This window comes from Melanostigma gelatinosum (assembly GCF_949748355.1).
Source record: "Melanostigma gelatinosum genome assembly, chromosome: 1".
Classification (NCBI taxonomy): Eukaryota; Metazoa; Chordata; class Actinopteri; order Perciformes; family Zoarcidae; genus Melanostigma; species Melanostigma gelatinosum.
In genome coordinates this window covers 2,877,579-2,899,336 of record NC_136634.1, presented here as the reverse complement: position 1 = coordinate 2,899,336, position 21,758 = coordinate 2,877,579, and the positions used below count along the sequence as shown (strand labels likewise).

General features: G+C 43.6%; 1 protein-coding gene across 1 annotated transcript; it reads right to left on the bottom strand.

The window, feature by feature from the left end:
• Positions 1–1,321: 1,321 nt before the first annotated feature.
• Positions 1,322–20,420, bottom strand: asz1 (ankyrin repeat, SAM and basic leucine zipper domain containing 1; the record flags this gene model as incomplete). Its single annotated transcript, XM_079276345.1, has 13 exons — positions 1,322–1,722; positions 3,612–3,725; positions 4,183–4,288; positions 7,836–7,948; positions 8,733–8,792; positions 9,195–9,267; positions 9,732–9,850; positions 9,973–10,107; positions 10,513–10,624; positions 15,181–15,292; positions 18,480–18,602; positions 19,140–19,236; positions 20,316–20,420. The coding sequence occupies 13 exons, from the start codon at positions 20,418–20,420 to the stop codon at positions 1,567–1,569; spliced, it is 1,425 nt and encodes a 474-aa protein (XP_079132471.1). The 3' UTR covers positions 1,322–1,566.
• Positions 20,421–21,758: the final 1,338 nt, after the last annotated feature.

Here is a 21,758-nt window from a genome sequence, read left to right as displayed (position 1 = left end):
GCTGAGATGCGGTCCACGCGGGATGGGGGCGCTTCACTCAAACTGCACCGACGCGTTCAGGGGAGAGGAGCACGTTCCCAGCTGATGTCATTCAGGCAGCAATCAAAAAAAGCGCGCACATCACCGGAGATGGTGACAGAACGGAGCCGAAAGACGACGCGTTTACGCACAATACATCTCATCTTTTTGCGCACTTTTAATAAGAACATACTTTCATATAAATTATGAATAATTCGTCATCAACCTATACACCTACATCTCATCACTTCTTCCTAAACACGGTGTGGGCCTTCAAGTATCTTCTCTCTTATATTCGGTGACGTATTGTTGCGCAGAGGCCTAAAAACAGAGTGGATTCACTTGGTTGCCACAATCAACTGACGCACATTGTGCCAAATATTTTTGATCTCCAAAGCATGACGCATTGTTATTTTACAGCCTTATACAAACCATCACTCGGTCGGACTAATAACTCAGGAATGATGGTTAAAAAAACAGGAACATGGAAATCACGCACCGGTTCTCCCAAAGCGGCGCCTGAAGGTGATGTGTCCGTTTCAATTGGATTATCTCCCGCAGTCTTTTTGAAGTCTGCACCACTGTCACACGGCATTTCCTCCATCTTTGATCTGGCCCTGGTGGATCTGGAGGTCCAGGAGACCCTGACCACATGAGATGAATGGGCAAATTGGATTTTCTTTTTCTCCCTGTGATCCCCGTGGAAGAAAACCATAAAACAAGTCGATTCAGGAGTTCTCTCTTTCTGCTCGGCTCTTCTCAGCCCATTGAACTCCACTTTGTTGTTGCAGCAGCAGCAGTTGTAATAAGTCCGTAATAGAAATCAAATGTAATTGGAGTAATTTGTGCACTTCTGGACCAAATCCCCTTACAGCGGATCACTGTGTTCCACTCCATGTTTAATGAAGAGAAATAATATTTAACTTCACTGTGAAGTCAGGTCATGAAGACACTGACTGACTCAATGAAGTATGAAGCATAAGTCACCTGAGCCAGATGCTCTTTGAGGATTACGCTGACAACTCACAATCAAGAGTTTATTTTTCTGGGTTTTAGAAACGTGTCTTTAACATTTTGTGTGTCGACTAAAATGATTTTTGGTCTTTTAACGATGTCACAGCATTAAAACAGATCAACGGTTTTGGAAATACGTTTATTGGAGTTAGATGATCGATGTCTCTCAAAAGCAAACTACTCACTGAAAACAACAACAAACTGTTGAAACTCTGAGACGATCAAAGTAAAAATATATATATTTAATTATTTTTTGTCGATAAATCAAGTTCTATTTGATTTTGCAGGCACTGAAAACATCTTAAATTGCAAGAAATTAGAAACTTTAATATTCGCTTAAACCCTTAAAACATGAAAAGTATTCTGAAGTAAACTCAAAGACAAGACGGACGAAAAGATTTACAGCTTCATCAGTTCTTCCATAATCCAACAGATCATCAAAAACTAAATATTCTGATGATCTGATGAAACTAACTGGTTAACACGAGTTCGGGGTTAGGGGTTAGGGTTAGGGGTTAGGGTTAGGGGTTAGGGTTAGGGGTTAGGGTTCGGCAGGTTAAACGTCCCGCTGGCTGCTTTGCAGAGGAGCAGGAAGAACGCGCTCAGTGCGACTCCGGTCAGAGTCAACCGCGTCCTCCGGTTGCGGGAACCAGGTTGAGGAAGCTGGCAGCAATCTCCGGACTGGTCCATCTGAGGAGGAAGAGGAGGAGGAGGAGAGGTTCACATGAGAAACACACAGGGTCCTGCGGTCAGAGTGAGGTGGCCCTCATGCAGGAAGCAGAAGGGGTCATTCAAACCTAATCCAGTCTGGATTATGACAGTTAACTGGTCAGCCTGGGTGGGAAATATCAGGTCAGTTCGTGTTGTGGTGGGAATCACACGGGCATGTCTGGTCCCATCGCACCACCACAGAAAAAGCTGAGTCACCTAAACGTCCTGTGCCAAATCCTCAAGGACTCATCGAGCCGGGTCTCGGTCTCTCAGGAGAGAACGTGTGACGAGTTCAGCTTCCAGTAAAGATGACTCGGGCAAACTCGGATTTCTTCCAACTTCCTGAATTCACCAACGAGGCTGTTCTTGTGGGAAATGAAAGGCGGTATTCCCACGGCACATGAACGCAGCACGGATACCAAATCAAAAAGAAACATTATTTTAATCTTTAATCCGCTGACGCGTCACCAGATTTAGCATTATGGGTCGTTGCTCCCGTCTTGGAAAGGGAGACGTGAGCAGACGGGTGTTCAGTTGGATGCAATCTGCTACCTCACCACTAGAGGCCACTAAATCCTCTATAAGCAGCGTATCATATATTATCAAAATGCCAAGATTTGTTTTCAATCATAAAAATACATCATTTCATTGTCATTTCAATAGTGTGCTTTTTATACAAATAACCACTTTAGATGACAACAAAGAAAAGAGTTTGATGTTTAGATATTTCGACAGTGAACTTTGGGTATTTTTCAGGATGAAAATTGGATAAATTTAAATTGTCCAAGAAAATAGCAATCTGTGCGTCTCTAATTCAGTCATGTTTCACTCCATGAATGCAATGTTGAAATGGAATTTCCTGATGAAAGTTGATAAAAGTCAGTTTCCCACTTGGTTTATTCAGCATCACACATGAATGAAAGTCAACACTAGATGGCAGTGACGAGCACCGTCCTCACATGGCTGCTGTTCGTTTAGATGTTTACTCTTTGACTTGTTTGTTCCCTTTCTTTAGTTTCTTTCCAAAGCATCACTAAAATCGACCACAGTGTCTCCCGACTTGTGTGGTGGGAGCTCCATCAGAGACAATGTGTGTGTGTGTGTGTGTGTGTGTTATATTTTGTGTGTTTATGGTCCTCGGGCTGAGAGCCAGTGGGTCCAAATGTGCTCCGTTGGCCGTCAGATTCTTGTCTGACACAACCGAGGGAACAACGCCGCCCCCCCCCCATCTAACGCTATCTCACACACACATCTACCTACACTATCAACACACCTCCATCTGCTGCCCCCGCCTCTCCCTTCTTAAACTCCCTCACCCCGCCAACCTGCGCCCCCCCCATCCCTCCGCCTCATCGTCTGTGTGCTGACAGGTCGATGTCACAGCGGTGCTGACTTATGGGCTGTGAGGATTCTGCCCTGTCAGGAACGACTTTCTCCACACACACACACGCACACGCACACACACACACACACACACACACACACTTTAATCACTAGCAGGCGGAAACCTCTGGTTCTGAAGAGTGAAGTCAAAGCTTCATGTGTTAAAGCTGCATTCTCTCTAATGTCCACCAGGGGGCGACTCCTCTGGTTGTATAGAAGTCTATAGAAAATGACTCTACTTCTCTCTTGATTTATTACCTCAGTAAACATTGTAAACATGAGTTTATGGTCTCAGTCTCTAGTCTTCTTCAATACGTTCAAACGTGGTGTGATGTGATTTTGTGCTTTTTACGACCATTTTAGCAATTTACAATCCAATAAGATTACAGATGTCTGCTTTAAAATGAAGAAAAGTCTGAGCTCAGCAGCGTGTGTGTGTGTGTGTGTGTGTGTGTGTGTGTGTGTGTGTGTGTGTGTGTGTTCACCTGGCATAGCAGGTTGCGGAGGCAGTTGACTTCCCTCTGCAGGTCTTTGGTCTGGACCACCAGCTGGTTGCAGACGGCCTGGGCCTCCCCTTTGGGGTCCAGTGAGAAGACGAGCTACACGGAGGACCAGAGAGACGCAGACAAAAAGGTCAAATCTATAAATATATATACAGCTGGTAACAAAGTAACTGTTGCACTCGTATAAGGTAGCCGGTCTCATCCAGGCGGAAACCTCCGGTTCTGCGGAAATGCTCTCCTGACCACCAGGGGGCGACTCCTCTGGTTGTATAGAAGTCTATGAGAAAATGACTCTACTTCTCTCTTGATTTATTCCCTCAGTAAACATTGTAAACATGAGTTTATGTCTCAATCTCTAGTTTCATGTCTTCTTCAATACAGCATGATGTTCATTTAGTACATTATGGTCCATTTAGAGTCACACAGACCATAAAGCAGGGGATGCTTTAGGGCGGGGCTACATGCTGATTGACAGGTGATTGAGACGTATACGGCGTCTCTACTTGACCGGTAAACCTTAAAGCAGCGCGACACCACAGACAGACGGACGGACCTGAGAGGCTCGCTGAGGAAAGCGTCCGATGACGTCCTGGATGGTCTGCGTCAGGTAGCAGCACTGATGCCTCACGCTGACCAGGAAGTTGTGCAGCTCCTCACTCCTGCAAAACACGAGCGTCGTATATCTGACTCAACAAACGACAACACATGAAATAATCATTTTGTTGAAGATGTATTCTTTTAAAGTCACACTCCTTTTCTGTTCGGCGTCCAGAAAACTCTGTTGGAGCTTTTAGAAGACGTCCGACATGAAGAGAAAACGAGGCGACGCCTGCTGAAGATGCCCGGCGGTGACGGGGCAGACAGATGGATCGTTTGGCGAGGTGGTCTCCGAGGGAATGTTAACACCACGTTTGGTCCAAACTATAGAAAACTGAGCAGGTGGCCGAGCCCCCCCGTCACCCTCCCTGTGCTGGTAGTTATTTATACTCATCAGCCTCTCTTCCCATCCCCTGGTCCGGTGGGATATTGATAGCTCTTATCTTAATGGTACATTTCCCTCGGTGAGGGGGAACCGGGCAGCCAGCCGCCACGGCCCTCCTCACACTCTGTCAGAGGGCCGAGTAAACACTGTCAGTCAGCCGGAGCTGCTGTTAGTTTATCTAGGCAGCAGAGAGTGATGATGGGCCCCTGGTGGGAAGATCCGCTGAAGGGATCGGAGGACGTTACGTGATGTGGGAATGCCGGCGGAGGACGCCGCTTCGTTGTGAGCATTTCTCTTTTGATTCGGGGAAATACCTGCTCGTTTCCAGCAGCAAGTGCCTTGCTCAGCGGCAGCTGCTGAGAGGAGAGTGATGCACATTTACTTTCTTTCGGAGGTCAGCACGATTATTCCTTGATTTTAGGGACTTGGCACTGCTTTCACGTTGTGCTACATTGCTGCTAATGTTCAAACCGTTGCCTCTAAAATAACTTCTTTATTCACAGTGTATCTCTTAGAACACATTTCATCCGACATTTAATCACCAGAGCACTGATCCACGTTACAATCCTTCTAATGTACAAATGTTTGCGTCAAACAAATATTCTTCTCCTCTGGACTGTGTTCGTAACGCTCGGTGAAGTTGTTCCACAGACTGCCGCGGTGGTGTGCGGGGGGCAACCTCATGACAGCTCCAGCGAAAAGTGAAGCCAAAACATCTGGATCGCCCCCCCGTTGGCTGGCTGTTAATTTAGGAAGCTCCTGATTTGATACGCAGCAGCAGAGGTTTTTATGTTTGAGCGGAGCGTTTTAAAAATGCCAATATCGCAGTCGATCACGTTCATGTCATTTCAGAACCACATGGCAGTTGGAGTCAGGAGCTCCTCATGTTGATTCTTCCACCTCCCAACATATCCCGGTCAAGGCCCTTTGCTGAGTCGCCGGACGTCTTTGAGCTCAAACGGAAGTCCGTCTTCAATTGTTGAATTGTTGCAAAGTGGCATTTTAACAATGACTGGACAGATGTTTCTGTTTCTGCACATGGCAGGTCATCATAGTCTTCAATAAATACATTTCTGACTGCATGAGAAGGTCACATTTCATTGCAACAATTACTCCAGGCCTTCATTTATTTCCCCACAGGTCACTGACGTGTCAAGAAAATGTTTTAAAGACTAATTTTCTACTATTTGAGTGTGAAAAAGCAGGACCCTGAAGGAGCTCCGAGGCTCTGATGGAGATCTCTCTCTACTCATGGAGTGATGGGGTGTGGTGGTGTGGTGCGACGGCTTTGTTTGGCCCCTGCCGCTGGCTCTCCTCCGCTCAGTGCAAGCCTCCCATCGCCTCTCACCTTACAAATCATTACGGCTCCGCTTAAACCATTAGGACGCGGCTCGGGGGCTCGGCTACGGAGATGGGGGGGGGTATGGAGCAGACAGCGGGATGCTCACGGGGCTGATGGACGACTTCCAGTGGAGGACAGATGGAGCATTACGGGGAGATGGAGGAGGGCTGGATGCGGGGGAGGGTTTCAGTTGTGTGGCTGACAAGTGTTTAAAGTTTTGCTACTATAGTTAACTCTGAGTGTTTGTGGAATACTTGTTTTTGCAGCTGACAGCCGATCTCCATCTTATTTCCAGCAGACCGAAATTTAGATTTTCAAACACTGTGAAGTCTCTCAAACACCTTTTGACAAAGTGTCTGTCAGGCACCACCGGTGGTGTTTGGGCTGTGCTGCAGGAGAGGGCGCAGAGAACGAAGCCTCTGATCAGATTATCAGTCGTTCTAATCTCATCGTGCTGACTTCCTGCGATGCTCCGTCTAAGTGTGCGACGGATCAGAACACGGGATCGTATCAACGTTCTGAGTCACAGATCAGCACAGAGGGAAAAAATGAGCAAATGTGACGTTTGAAGATCACGATCATGCTTCTTTGCCGCTGATACCAATTGCCGATGTTGACCGATACGGATCCTTCTGGTTTTGTGTTGTTTAACCAGCGGGTAAACGAGGATACAGAATATATTCTTTATTCATAACCGTCCCAACAATCATGTCAACAGTCAGTCTAAACCAGGGTATTCAACTACAATTCCAAAAGGTCCAGATCGAGAAAATCTCCTCGGGCAAAGGTCCGGAACATTACAATAATATCTAACTTGCACTATTTAGTGCCATATATATGATTATTATTCTCAGTTTTGAAATTGAACTGGATGGATTATAAATAATACATAGAAATGCATGAATAAATGTTCTTCTCATTTCAAGTACAATAAGGGCTGGATTAAAGAATCACTGACGTAACAGAAAGCTTTTGAAAAATGTGCATCTTAAAATAAAGGAATTCATTTTCGAAACATTAATTTCACTGAATTGTCCTGCAGCTTTAAACTCAGCTTTAAATTCAGTGAGCATAGACTATCTGTGGTTATTAATCCACTTGTTTCAGCTCTATTCTCTCTGTAACATCATTGTTGAACAGTGAATTCACGTGTTAGGATTCTGATCATTTTGGGCTCTTCTGTTTATTTTCTGTGTCTTCATTCAGATGTGAGTGGGTGCGTTTGTTCAAAGGAGTTGTGCTTTGTCTCGTAGTGCGCTTCATTTACCGCTTTTATCAATAGTTACGGTTTCTGAACATGTGAGACATGCTGGATTTAACTGCCTGCGAAATGTCGATTTTAGGTCCTGGGTCCGGATGCAACTGCGTCTGGGTCCGGATCCGGACCGCGGTCCGCCAGTTAGAGACCCCTGGTCTAAACCATCAAAAAATCTAAATGTTATCTTTTTACTTTATTAAAGTCATCTACTGTGATCCATTCCATAAAAACACATAATTATATGTTATTATCAATATATTTATTGATAAAAACATCTTGTCATCACTAGTTGTAATGCTGTATATAGGCCTACAACTGAACACATGACAATATTTTAATTCACTCATTTTCACTGAAGAGCCTGAACGCACCACAATGTCACCGAGTAGAACCGTATCTTATAAAACGATCGGCGATTGGTGACGAGGAGGTATTAATGCCGATGTCCTGATCTCATATTTTAACTTGATCTGAGCCGATTATCTCACTCTGACGGTTGAACTCTGCAGTTAATCAGCGGTTCACATGCGTGTCGAAGCCTAAAACTAACTCACATTTGTACGGTTATCACTCCGAGACAGTCTCGTGTTGAGTACCGGTGTTTGTTGAGATGCGGGTCCCTACCCGCTTTCTACGGCTCCCGGCAGGCCGATTGTGTCCAAGTCCACTTTGTCCAGGTGCATCTGCTTCAAAGCGCTCAGCACCTTCTGCTGGTCCTCTGGGTCTGTGATACCGACCTGACAAACGGAGTATTAATTGATCAACTTAAATCTCTTCTCTTGATACGTTTACCGATGTTCTTTGGCTGTTTGCTACATGATGCTTTGAGAGTAAACCCGATGCAGAGGAGTGATGTTCTTCCATGTCTGTAGTTCACAATTAAGTTTCATGTCTGACGAGCTTCTGGACTGGAATTCCACATTAAGCTCTGTGAGTTATGAATTCACCACACACTCGCTCCTCTTACACCGTCCTCATATATATGTAGACACGTGGACCGCACTTGAACTCGGCTTTGGCCATTTTCACACAGGAGCAACTACTGTCCACCAGGGGGCGACTCCTCTGGTTGTATAGAAGTCTATGAGAAAATGACTACTTCTCTCTTGATTTATTCTGTTAATCGGTTGCAAAAAAAAAAAACAAGATGGCGGCGGCCGTATTCAATGCAAGTTGTAAGACACTTCTGCATCAGCTTCACTCGGCAGAACCGGAGGTTGCCGCCTGACGAGAACCGCCAAAAGGTAAAATACAGTAAAAATGAAACGAAGAAGTTAGTCTGGATCTCTGTAATGGCCCAAATGTGGGAAACCAAACTAATTTTCCGCTTTGTCCAGATTTGAGGACTCAAGTTGACAGAAATACAATTGAACGAATGATCCCAGAATACGCTGCGAACAACGATCATCAGTTCAGTCTCTCACCACCTCCTTTCTACAGAAGTCATCAGCGGCTGCCCCTCGTCTCCTGGCACTGAGCAGGAGAGCTGACAGACAAACAGACGTTACAGTGATCATCTACCTTCTGCAGGTCCTCCTCCTCCTCCATGGTCAACAGGGAGCTCCAGGTGATGTCATGCTCCTGTGCATGTGTGTGTGTGTGTGTGTGGGGAAGGAGGGAGAAAAAAAAAAGTAAAGAGAAGTTTACCGAATCAAAACTTTCTGCAGCTGAAACAGATGTACCTGCATGAGGCAACGCTCTACCTGCACCCATCAAACCCAGCGCTCGCTCGTCAGGCTTGAGCTGAGCTCGAGCCAATCCGGCACACTGGATCCATTATGAGTAAAATATGTAAACCGGTCGTCTCATGACATGTTCCCAAGCATGCGAATGTGATTCTGCCAACAACGCAGCTGTAGGGATCGCTGTATCTCACCCACAGATGGAATACTGTGTGGTTCACCGGCGTGTTATCTCGGTTATCTTTTGTGCGTACAAAAACGTACGTGTTTGATGAAATGTTATTGCAGCATCGGTACTTACAGCCATGATGTCAGCGAGGTAGCCGAGGTCGAGGCCGTGTAGGAGGAGCTCGAGGTCGTCCAGCTTGGTTACACTGAAGAGCAGAGGTTTATAGGACTTATCATACATATAATTTACAGTAAGAACTCAAGTACGATCCAGCTGGGACTAGGATTGCACTGATGTTGACAAGTTTTAATGTTCCAATCTCCAAGAGTTGGTTAAAGAATTTGCTTATTCTAGTTTTTATGTTCCGTCTCCTTTGGGTGTCATTGAGTTCAGACACATCAGCGCAGCCTCAGCTCCAGTTTCCGGGTGCCAGACGTGCTCCAACACAAACGATGTTGTTGGCTGATGGTTGTGGCCCAGCTGTGCCTGAAGAGACTAAACACTCACGCAGGAGGTTTATTGTTGTTTACGTCTGGTTGAAGGACGGTTCAACAACACCTGCTGCACAGGCGCTGCTGCTCCGGTAATCCAACAGAGGGCGACAAACACACATACGCTCACACGAACGCAGAACTGCGGCCCCGACAGCAGGTCTGGGGTCGTCGTTACCTTTCCTTTGAAGGTAGCGGTGCAGAGTTGGTCTTGAAGAACTTGGAGAGGGTCTCCTCCATGGAGCTGAAGGCCTGGACGGTGGAGATCTGGGACGGAGACGCCAGAATCCGGACGATCTGTGAACAGACGCTGGCGTCAGGATGCTATTTAATTCAGCAGTGGGAATGTTCTCAGACTCATTGATCATCACGTTGATCAACACGTGTTCTGAAACGCATCGTAGAATGACCTCCGGTACCTGTGTGTGTTTGTAAGCCACAGCCAGGTCTGCAGGGCTCTTGCCGGCCTTGGTCCTTAAAGTTTTGTTCGCTCCCAGCTGGAGGAGCTTCAGCACGGCCTCCTCTCTGCCGTACTGCACCGCCACCGACAGAGCCTGGTGGAGAACGTCAGTGTCACTTCATCGTCAGTGGGGTAACGGATGAAGATTCACTTCAGTTACATTATGATGCCTTCAGGCTCTGCTCAGTGAAAATGAGTTTTGGCTGCAGGTAAATTATAACGTTATCGTGATGTATTCACATGTAATCTCTTAAAATCTTTTATTTCCTTATAACATGAAGAACATTTGATCCTTGTAGACCAGCTGCTATAATCAAACAACAAATGTGTATCTGCCCACATGGATCATCAATGATCAGCAATGAAACGTGATGATGGATCTTTAAAAGTCTAAAACCCTTCAGTCCAAAGAGAGTTTTGTTGTGAGACGTCTCACACATTCCTTCTTTGTGATTTCAGAGCTTCAGCGTAGATCTGACGAAGGTGAAGCGTGACGCACCGAGTACCCGTTGACATCCTGGACGTTGACGTCTGCCCCGTGAGACACCAGCAGGTTGATGACCTTACTGTAGCCGGACCGGGCCGCCAGCATCAGGCAGGTCATTTGAGACCTGAGCAGATGAAGAGGAGGAAAATGGAGACGTGACATTAGGGGTGATGATGATGAAGGCAGAGAGAAACCACCAGGGGGCAGCACACGTCGCTTTATAGGCAGCCATTGACTTTGAACTGTGACAATGCAAAGAAACGACGTTTGAATAACGCCTGTAGGCCTGAGACGTTGCTCTCAAAAGGTTCAAGTAGAACCGAAACAATTCATGTATTAATTATAATAACTTTATTTATATTTATTATATAGCACCTTTAAGTTATTTGACTGACAAAAGCTGCAGAAGCGAAGCAATAAAACAACCGAAAGCGCCACTGTCGGGACAAAGGAAGTCATATTTAAACCCTGATAAAACAACACAATAGATGAAACATAAAAACAATCAATATGACAAAAACACAAGAAATCAAATCAAAGAGAAAGATTTAATTCTCTGGTTCTAGGTTTTCTAACTGTTGCTTTTCTTTGTCTTCACTTAGTAAACTGAAGATCTTGAATGCATGAAACACAAATGTCAAAATGTGTTTGTGAATCTTCATATAAATAAATAACAATACTTTTTTTTTATCACAATTTCAAACTCAAGATACGTGAAGTTCATATTTATATTTTTATTTACTGACGTTATCCCCCCGGTATGTCAAGATTCTGCATAACGTCCGCTTACATTACAAAACATCAAACTATATGACATCTATATTTAAAAAATAATGAACACAGGCAGGCAGGCAGGCATGCGCATATATATATATATATATATATATATATATATATATATATATATATATATATATATATATATATATATATATATATATATATATATATATATATATATATATATATATATATATATATATATATATATATATATATATATATATATATATATATATATATATATTTACAAATACCTCTTGCCGAGGTGCGAGTGAGAAAACTTGAATTTATCATTTTTACTTTTTATTATTTACAGCAAGTTTCTCACGGGATTAAGATCACAGATGATTTCTGCAAATATCACGAACAGGAGTCAGTTACAGTCACCGTCGAGTCACAGAGACTAAAGGTCACATTAAGAGCTGCTTCTTCCATGAAGTACTTCTGTGTTGCACAACCGTCTCATCCTATCGTCGTGTTTTGCTATTTATTTACAAAGCAACTGTTGTTTGGAACATCCTGGATCAATAACGAGAGAAGTGGGATTACGCTGCAGGTTCATACGGACATTTTGATTTGTTTCTTCTGTGAAGGAACGAGCGACAACACTTCATGACCATGTTCCCGAGTATTCCTTTAAGCACAACAACACAGAGGCATGCAGGGTAATCTACTGTAGCGGGTACGAATGTTTAAACATGTCGTTCAACAGCCGCCGGCGTGTCAAATGGTTTTAACGTTGACCTCTCTGACCAATCGTGCCTCCTCTGTTGGCTTCATGTGTTTGCTTCTGTCTGACACAAGGCTGTTCATAAATAAGCTGCTACAGTTCGTCGGTATCTTATCACCGTGGACTCAAACACGGCAGCTGAGGGGGGGGGGCAATTAATCACTCCACTTAAAGCGCTGACGGGAACCCGTTTGTGTGTGAGAACAACACAGCAAGAGGGGGAGAGGTTTAAACCGTACCTGGTGACCGTCAGACGAACGTCACGTAAACGGCCGGCAGAGACAACGAAGGCCGATTATGTGTCGTTAGCCAGCGTTAGCTCAGCAGTGTTAACTTAGCCGACGTTACTCGTTTCACTACGTTAGACCAACGCAGGGAACTGCACCGGTTCTTACCTAACTCCTCGACATCGTTGTCTGAAGGAATGTGACAGAAAGCAAAACGGTAGAAGTAGAAAAATGTCGGCTTAAGGTGTAGGGACAGCTCAGAGACTTCATTGTGTATAAAGTTTATGAATAATAACTGACTGGGTGTTTAACACAGTAACATAATAAAGTGAGCCTATGTCCACCCACTGCAGAGTTTATAACTACAATGTAGAATCGTGTTAAGCACTAGAATAACGGCCTCGCAGTTGTTGGTCTCCGTTAACGAGTCAAGTTGCAACTTCATCATTTCATCCTTTGGAGCGTGTTCACTCTGCTGCACTGATGCCTTTCATCACAGTACAGTCGTATCATTTAGCTCATAGCCAGATAAAAACACAGTTAAGTGTGACGTTACTCTGTGAGGATTGTGATTTGTGCACGAGACGGTCGGGGAAAGACTATTTAAAGAGAGTATTTGCAATATTTCAGAACAAAATGTATAAGTATGCTTTTTAAAAATTACATTTAAAGCATTTCAGATCCACTAAACTGATAAAAACATACTTCTAATGCAAAAATCCTGTAAATGCAGGAAGCAGACAAATCTCACGCAGCATATGGTGATGTGAGCCGACAGTCGGAGACGGACTGCTGTGTAGGGTTGATGTCGACTTTTGTACCAATACGTCAACTCGAACCGACTCTGCTCCCACACGGAGGTGTGAATCTGAACCTCCGTCTATGAATTACAAGACATCCGCCGTTCATGTTTCATGTGAAGCCAAACAAATGAAGCGATGGCTGTGACGCGGAATGACAATTCATTTATTGCCCCCCCCCCCACCCATCAGCTGATTCCTCTTTGACCGGCAGGACGGGATAGTTGGTAATTTCTGCTTTCATGTCCTGCACGACTGCATTCTCCCAAGGCCTGTTGACGAGTACCACGGTCACTCTCATACTGTGTGTGTGTGTGTGTGTGTGTGTGTGTGTGTGTCCTTCAGACTGTGAGATCTGGCCGGTCCCCAAACAGACTGACAGCTGATACACCACTTTGCCCAATACAACCAGAGTTAAAGAAATTGCTTCCTCAGCTAGTTACAGTTGGGCCATCGTTTCTACTTTCATCTTGTCAAATCAACGTCGATTTTTAAATTTTTTGATTTCAGTCATACCAAGTTTTTAGGGATTCTAATCTCAAAGGTCAGCTCTCCCCACACTCAAAGTCTAAATCGAGTCCTGAGTCTAGACCTGCGTGTGTGGTCCTGACTCAGTGTTTCCAACATTATTTGTAGGAGGTTTTACATTTTGCTGAGGGACAGACATGACACAGCTGCTGCATCAATGAATATTGATATCCTTCTTATCAAAGCGCGGGGCCTTCTTCACGTCTCACAGCAGCAACTAAGAGAAGTCGGAACTGGAATTATGCAGTAAACTGATCGAGGAAACAAATCACGTAACCCCAAAATCTATAAAAGTATAAAAGCCCCGCGAACGTCTTGGATCTACCGTGTGCAGCCCAGAGAAGCATGTTGGGATCAGAACATCAGACAGAGGAGGACACATGGAGGCAATGGACCCCACATCGTGCTCCTGCAGGACTTTGAGACACGACAGAGACTTCTTGTTGACACGACAACGACAACGGAGGGATGAGCAGCTGGTGTTCATCATCGGTTTGATATTCAGACGTAAGAGGTGAGGAGGAGGTTTACACTCTGCACCCACATGAACCTCATGCTCCTCTTTCTGTGCTCTGGATGTTTAGGAGCTGTTGGCTCCTCCTCCTCCTCCTCCTCTCGCTTCAAATATTTTGTCTGGGAAGGAACGGGGGGGGGGGGGCATCCTCCCTTTGACACGGAGAACATCCACAGATGGTAGAAGTGCTGCAAGTTCATTTACACGACAGGGAATTCTTCTTGTTCCTCACCAGGACAGGGAACCAGATTTGATATCACTTCATGGATCCCAAAACGCACCGTCGGTGTGTTTTAAAGCGTCACTCTTCCATCATCACAGATGCTTTTGTCAGTTGAATCGGTTTGCACATTCGTGATGTTGTTGAAAGTCAGAAAATGAGTTTCAGAGAGCAGATTCATTTTAAGATGATTGTTAAATGCAGGAAGGCAGTGTATAATTTTAAATAAATAACTCCTCGTAGGACGTTTCCATAAGTGAAACAAACGAGACCCGTGATTCAGATCTGCTCTAGAATGTAATGGATGCTTTCTTTGCCGATGCTAAAGCCTTCCACCGACTTTCATTAAAAACAAACAAACTGAAGTGAAAACACACGAGAACAAAAGCTGAATATGTTTTGATGGATAAGCTGGTGGTTAAACGTGGACTTGGCAATGTGTCAAATGACACCTGAACATCTATAAATCAATAAAACGACTATATTTCAATAAGTAACAATGCTGTTGAATCCATTGTGTTATGAAGACATTTTAGTTTGGTTCTGTAACCTTTTGACCATTCTTACTGGACTCCATCCAAGCTTCTAACCCCCCCTCACTCCGTGTTTGTTTGTCTGTCTGTCTGGCTGATACCCGTCTGTACATGCACATGCCATAACAGGACATTCCAAACACAACACACACTGTGTAGAGAGCTGCGGTGCATAATGCTAACACATGGCAGCTAACGAGAACCATCAAAGGAAATGTGATCCAGCACCTCACGTCTGGAGTGTTTTTATTTGGCCGACATCAACAGGGGTGTGACAGTGCGTACTGTGCCGAGAGTCCTATAAACATTTTGACCCGAAACATATCTGCAACCCCCCCCCCTCACCTGTCCACCATGTTGGGATCAGCGTTTCTGGATAGCAGGATCTCCACACAGCGAGCGGTTTTGTCTTCACTGCCAGATGCCGTACAGCTGGCCATGAGCACCGTCCAATGATCTGTGCACGAGAACACACCAATGGGGAAATGCACCATCACAATATTAACATTTAATTATGTTTACTGGCGAGATGAAACGTCTTTTTAAGCCTTTTTAGATCACATACTCGGTCATATTCGGCACCTATTTAGAAATCAGTTTCTTCGTATTTTTATGCCAAAATCAAATCATCTTTTCTTCCTATTAAGACAAAATATGACGAGTGCTGATGTAAGATAGTGTCAACCAATAATATCACGCTACACTCTAAGCCCACCCACTTCTTAGCGGTCCAATCAAATGCAGATTTAAATTTAAATCTCTCTTGTATCGGCACACCGCTCCATGATATCCTGTTTCACTGCTGAATAGAAGCTTAAGACGCTCTAACTTCCGTTTCACTTCATTTGACTCTAAACTAACATTTAGCTTAGCACAAAGCGGTGAAAACATACTTCATAAAAGCCAACAAGTTTGGCCCTTAGATTACTTTTGAACACATCATGATGAAGTTAAAAATGACTTTCGCCGAACACTCATTTTGCTTGAACGCATCATGATGAAACGTTTGTTAACGTTAGCCGTCAACTCCGCAGGACTGTGCAGCCCATCGACCGCTAACGGCTAACGTTAACTAGCGCTCGTCCTGCAGATTTCAACACGAATCTGCTGTTCACAAAGCAGCGTTATCGGGACAAAAGGTGTGTCCACGTGTCATGTTGAGGGTTTACTGCGTCCTTTCAGAGTTTAAAAAAGAGGAACAAACAGTCAAATCTTCCTATTAAACAGCAAAATCCCATTTAAAAAGTCTGTAAATATAAAGAAAGATATAAAATCCTCATTATTGGTAATCGTAATTACACTTAATAAACTATTTAGCAAAAAAAATCAGAGCAAAGGAGGAGTACCTCTTTCTTTGTTTAAACACAATGCAGTCACGCATCGCGCTGTAATAAGGAAAAGAATAAAGAATCTGGTGATGGAGATGGATAGCCGTTCATTTATCTGGCATCAGGAAGTGTGGCGTCCTTTATGGGACCGAGGGAGCTTCCTTATCTTCTCCCGATAACACCGGTCTGAGACCCGTGGCTCTGCACTCCATTCCTGTTTGGTTCCACCAATGACAGTCTCCAACATGTGGGTATCACAGCATCTATAAGAGTGTGTGTGTGTGTGTGTGTGTGTGCATACCTGCGCCACTACATCTGTATGTGGGTTCCTGTGGCTGTGCATGTTTGGCTCTACATCTGTCTGTGTGTGTTTATACTACGTGTGTGTGTGTGTGTGTTTATACTGTGTGTGTGTGTGTGTGTGTGTGTGTGTGTGTGTGGGTGTTTATACTGTGTGTGTGTGTGTGTGGGTGTAAACCAGACTTTCCCGGTGGAGTTAATAAAACTGAGGCCTGAGAATTGGTGAGGCGGCATGACAGGAGCACGGTGACCGTTATCAATCACTCGTGCATTCCACCGGGACGTGACCACACGTCATCCCTCGGTTTAATCATTTCCTTCACCTGCCTCGAGCATCAGATGCCGAGACCATGTGAAATCAGTCTCACACACACACACGCACACACACACACACACACACGCGTAATTGACATCAGATATCAAGAGCATGACCAGTGCTCTGGTTCCAGTGCAGGAGGCCACAGGAGGGTTTCTAATGGATCCTCTGGGAAATTAGGAATGCAGTGGTCTCAAAATAACGTATTGTGCAGCATGAATATCATTTAAATAGTTATTAGTTACCTGTATTAGTCACGTGGGGTGGGGGGGGGCCAACGCACGAGGGACTGTCAGGATTAGGTACGGCTGTTTGATATCAGAGCCTGGAGGGCAGCAATGAGACGTGTTGCCTCATCAAACTATCGGCTCTAGTTTGTTTCTTGGTGGTTGAGGGATCGCAGAGAGATCAGCGGGTAGACGATGATATCAACCGTCCATCCAAAACAGTTTAACTTATTTCTGTTTTTACCAAAATTTATGTTGCATCATTTTCATTGTCTACGAGTCTTTACTGCGCTTCTCTCCTCTCCGTTGAGCTCTGGGTTTTACAAATGGCGGCGCTTTGAAAGAGCAGAGACGGCATTCAAACACTCGGCAACTTGTTGCCCTCGCTACCAAGATCAACTGCTCTGTTTACGAAAAACAAAGTGCATGCATAATTTATGCAGCGTCAAATGCCATAGGTCTGAGGTAATAAGATATATTGCATATATGAAGTGGACATAGTCGCAATGACGTCACCCATTGGTTCGTGGACTGTCGTATTGAAGCCTCGACTTTGACATTTTGGTCGTCGGCATCTTGTTTTTGTGCAACCAGAAGTGACACGAGAGGGTGAAGCTAAGTTCAACTGAACAAGACATTTTTAGGCGACCAAAGTGTTACGATTAACTTTCATGAAGTGAAAACTCTGTGTGAAAGAGTTAACGTTCTACGACAAAAACACAGACAACTCCCAGACCGGACATCGCAGTGTTAGCAACCTGTCAATCACAGTAGCCCCGCCCTAAAGCATCCCCTGCTTTATGGTCTGTGTGACTCTAAATGGACCATAATGTACTAAATGAACATCACGCTGTATTGAAGAAGACTTGAAACTAGAGATTGAGACATAAACTCATGTTTACAATGTTTACTGAGGTAATAAATCAAGAGAGAAGTAGAGTCATCTTCTCATAGACTTCTATACAACCAGAGGAGTCGCCCCCTGCTGGACACTAGAGAGAATGCAGCTTTAAGACACTTAATAGTGGTGACTAGCACCTAAGATATGGGTAATATTTTTGACATTATGTTTAAGATTGAATTTCACAGGTTTCTACGATTGTTATTTAATGTTTCTTTTTATATGTTCTGCCCTATTTGCTTAAAGAAACATCACTTGTGGTTTGCCTTATATTTATTAAAAGTAGTGTTTTTTCCATTTGGCTGCTCGGTGAACTCCTGATTCATGTCCTGTGTTAGTAACTTCCCAGTTGTATTTGGGTAGATTACTAAGTAAAGTGTGGAAGTAGCGTGGGCTTCCATTAAACTATAAACAAACATGAAAGCAATGGAGAACTTGTCTTTATTTGAACAAAAGCCACGTGTGGCGGTGGCCATTTTTAAGCTCATTCCTCTCATTTCCTCAGGACCTCAGTGAGAATGAGGTCCGGTTTGACAAGTTAACTCAAACATAGTGATCCAAATGAATCTGACCTTTGCTGAAGTTGGCACTCGCCCCTCTGTCCAGTAGCAGTTTGGCCAGCTCGTAATTAGCCACGCTGACGGCAGACATCAGAGGAGTCCATTCAAAGCCAAGCCTGGTCTCCACGTCCACGCCTGTCCACACCAAACACATCCGATTAAGAGGAAATGATCACAGTAAAAAGTAAGTCCGTGCCCAACGCCCTCCGGCGCACATACATGCAAACACAAAACAAGATTGTGTTGTTTCTTTACTTCCTTGCTTAGATTTTTGTTTTTGTTCGACGTCTGCACATCACTTTCTGGTATAACTGTTAACGTTGTGAAACACCAACACCAGCCGCTTGACACACGTTTGTCAATTTAGACCAATTCAACTATCCAGACATCCTTAATCATCATGCTCCCCTAAAAAACTACATGAAAGACAAGAGGACTCATGCAAGAATAATTTCTTATGAAAACAACAAGCTCTAAGTGATTTGGGAAGCCATGACGATGACGATATGGAATATTAATTTGGCATTGCTATTTAAAGCCAACTATGAAGCTATGGATGAAGCAATAAAAGTGATAAGAACACTGATAAAAAGTGACTACATGCCCACACGGTGAAGACAGCCGGTGGTAAAGTGTCTCAAGTGTCAGACAGACAATGCAGAGGGTACTTGCCGTTGTCCAACAGCTGTTGAACAGTCCCAACGTCTCCTCCATTGATGGCTCTTTTCAACAACGACTCATTATCTTGTGGCACGGCGTCATCCACAACCTGTGACAACGGGGATCAAAAAAGATCAACGTCAATACACACAAATGCAAAGAAGAAAGAAAACTATCTTACCTGTGCTACAGGTACAAACAATGTACTACAAACTAATACTACACAGTAAATACTGTGTACTAATGTTCACAGTTACTGTATATATACACCAACAAACTACACGCGTCTCTCAAGGTTTAATACCGTATTGTCTATGTTTTACAAGATCTTTCTAAGGCTGTCTCATCACTAGCACAATTCGTTTTAATTATGTCCAGCTGTGAAGCTTTGATGAGCTCCTCTATTTCCAGAGATTGTGATGGTTGAATGATTTTGATCATTTATTCAGTGTTAACACATTCATTTTGCACTTGGTAGAGCTGTTTGGGACAATTTATAACGGATTTCTAACCGTGGAGGTTAAAAGAGGGGACGATGGTTTTACAGAGTGGGAGGAATGAGATGTGCAGGAAGCAACAGGAGAGATGAAACTGTGATATCAAGGCTTAGATTTGGACACACTGGCTTAAACAGTACGCTTCAAAAAATAGGTAAACAGGAAAATGAGACTATTGTGGGCAAGAGGAAACAATAGAACATGTTATTGTTGAATGTCAGAAACACGAAACAATAGAACATGCTATTAACTATTATTAAGAAAATATGAGCCTGTTTTGTTCCTTATTTATTTTTTATACGGTAAGTACTACGCTCCACACCAGTTGGTGGCGGTATTGCACCAATTCACTGTTTGCCAATAAACCTAAAAAAAGACGAAGATGAAGAAGGTTAAAAAAAGAGCGGCGAATTCTATCTTAATAACTAGTTTCTCTATACATATAAATATAAATGAACGACTCTACTTGAACATAACTAGTTTGAGACAGCCTAATATGTTATTATCTTGTTTCTATTTCACCGCAAACCGAACAATAAAGCTGCGTTTTTAGCTTGCTACCTCAAAAAAAGATGCTAAAGCTAGCGTAACACGTGTTAGCAACTAGCTAGCTAGTAAGTAAGCAGCACTGGTGTCGTTGCTAGCTTCTAATTGCATAAACTAGTGTCTAAATAATAATAAATGAAGTTACCTTAATGTGGGGAGACTTTTTATTCAACCACCCGATGTCCCACTCGTCGTTGCTTGCGTCGCTCTCATCTCCAGCTGCGAAGGCTTTATCTATGAAGCTGTCCATGAGTAAGCTAACGGTAGCAACTAGCTAGCTACGGTGACGTTGAAGCGCAGGTGAATTAAGGGGGTGTTTGAAGATGCACCCCGGTGCAGCCCGCGGGTGGGCGGAGTTTAACGGTCCAAACCACGAGAATCAAACTATCTTTATGACCCCGTACCTCCAGTTAAAGAAACACACAGAAAGCCTGAATGTAGAGGTTTGAAAGGCCTCTCTCTAAGAGTCGTACAGAATGTACGTTATGATTTATATGTTTATATGTTATATCTTAAATTTAGCTTTTTGTTAGATATCTGGCATTTGTTTTTACTGTCAGTTAAACTTATGTGTAACGTAAATGCTTTTGTTTTGTTTGTTTAAAGGGTGCTCTGGGAAAAAGGGATGAGGGGAAGTTCAGGGGGAATTGAAATGTGTGATATATATATATATATATATATATATATATATATATATATATATATATATATATATATATATTATATACACATACAGGGCCTATTAAGTATCATTCAGCATGTATCTAATACAAGTCATGAATCAGTTGTGTCAAGCTGTAACTTTGGATCTCTTCTGAGGCTCAAAATAGAAGTTGCTTGATATAAACCATCGTTATCTATCCCTCTATAAGCACAACTGACAGACTTTGGGGTGAAATCTTTTTGTTCTGGCTGCAGACGACAGTAAATGTCCAGCAGAGGTCCCTCCTTCCTTTAGGCAAAAGGGAAGCAACCTTTGTGTCCCTCTGTAATAAGGACTCGAAAGTTGCAAGCAGTCTGACTTCATATCTCCTCATCCCTCAGCTGCATTTTAAAAGTTCAGGCTCAGCGGCATCCCGTCACACAGAGAGAGCCACGAGGTCCAAATCACCTTTTTAAGAAGCAGGACAAAGAGACTCAATTCTCTGCTAAATTCAATTATTTAATCCCTCCCAGACCCAGCCTCTGGTTAGACCTGTTAGACCTGTGTTTTAGACACTGTGAAGTTGGATTGTCAAACCAGAGCATTATTAACACTTAATAACACTTATTTTACTGCTTTCAAATGCACTTCAACATCAAATTGAACATGTTTAGTATTCGGATTCGTGTTTAACATACAGATCAGTTCAGAAATCTTATTTTGCATTGACGAATATCTCCCCTCGGTCGTTCATCTCGTTCCCACAGTGCACACAAACATCTGCATTTTCCTCATTTGCCTGGTGCAAGTAAAATCAATGGGGTAAATGTAGCAACTCACTGAGGCAACTTATTGACAAATAGGTAAACCACATTGTTTTTTTTCCAGAGTGAGCTGTCTTACTTTCCTCTCATCTCTATTGAAAGTTGCACATGCTCAGTACTG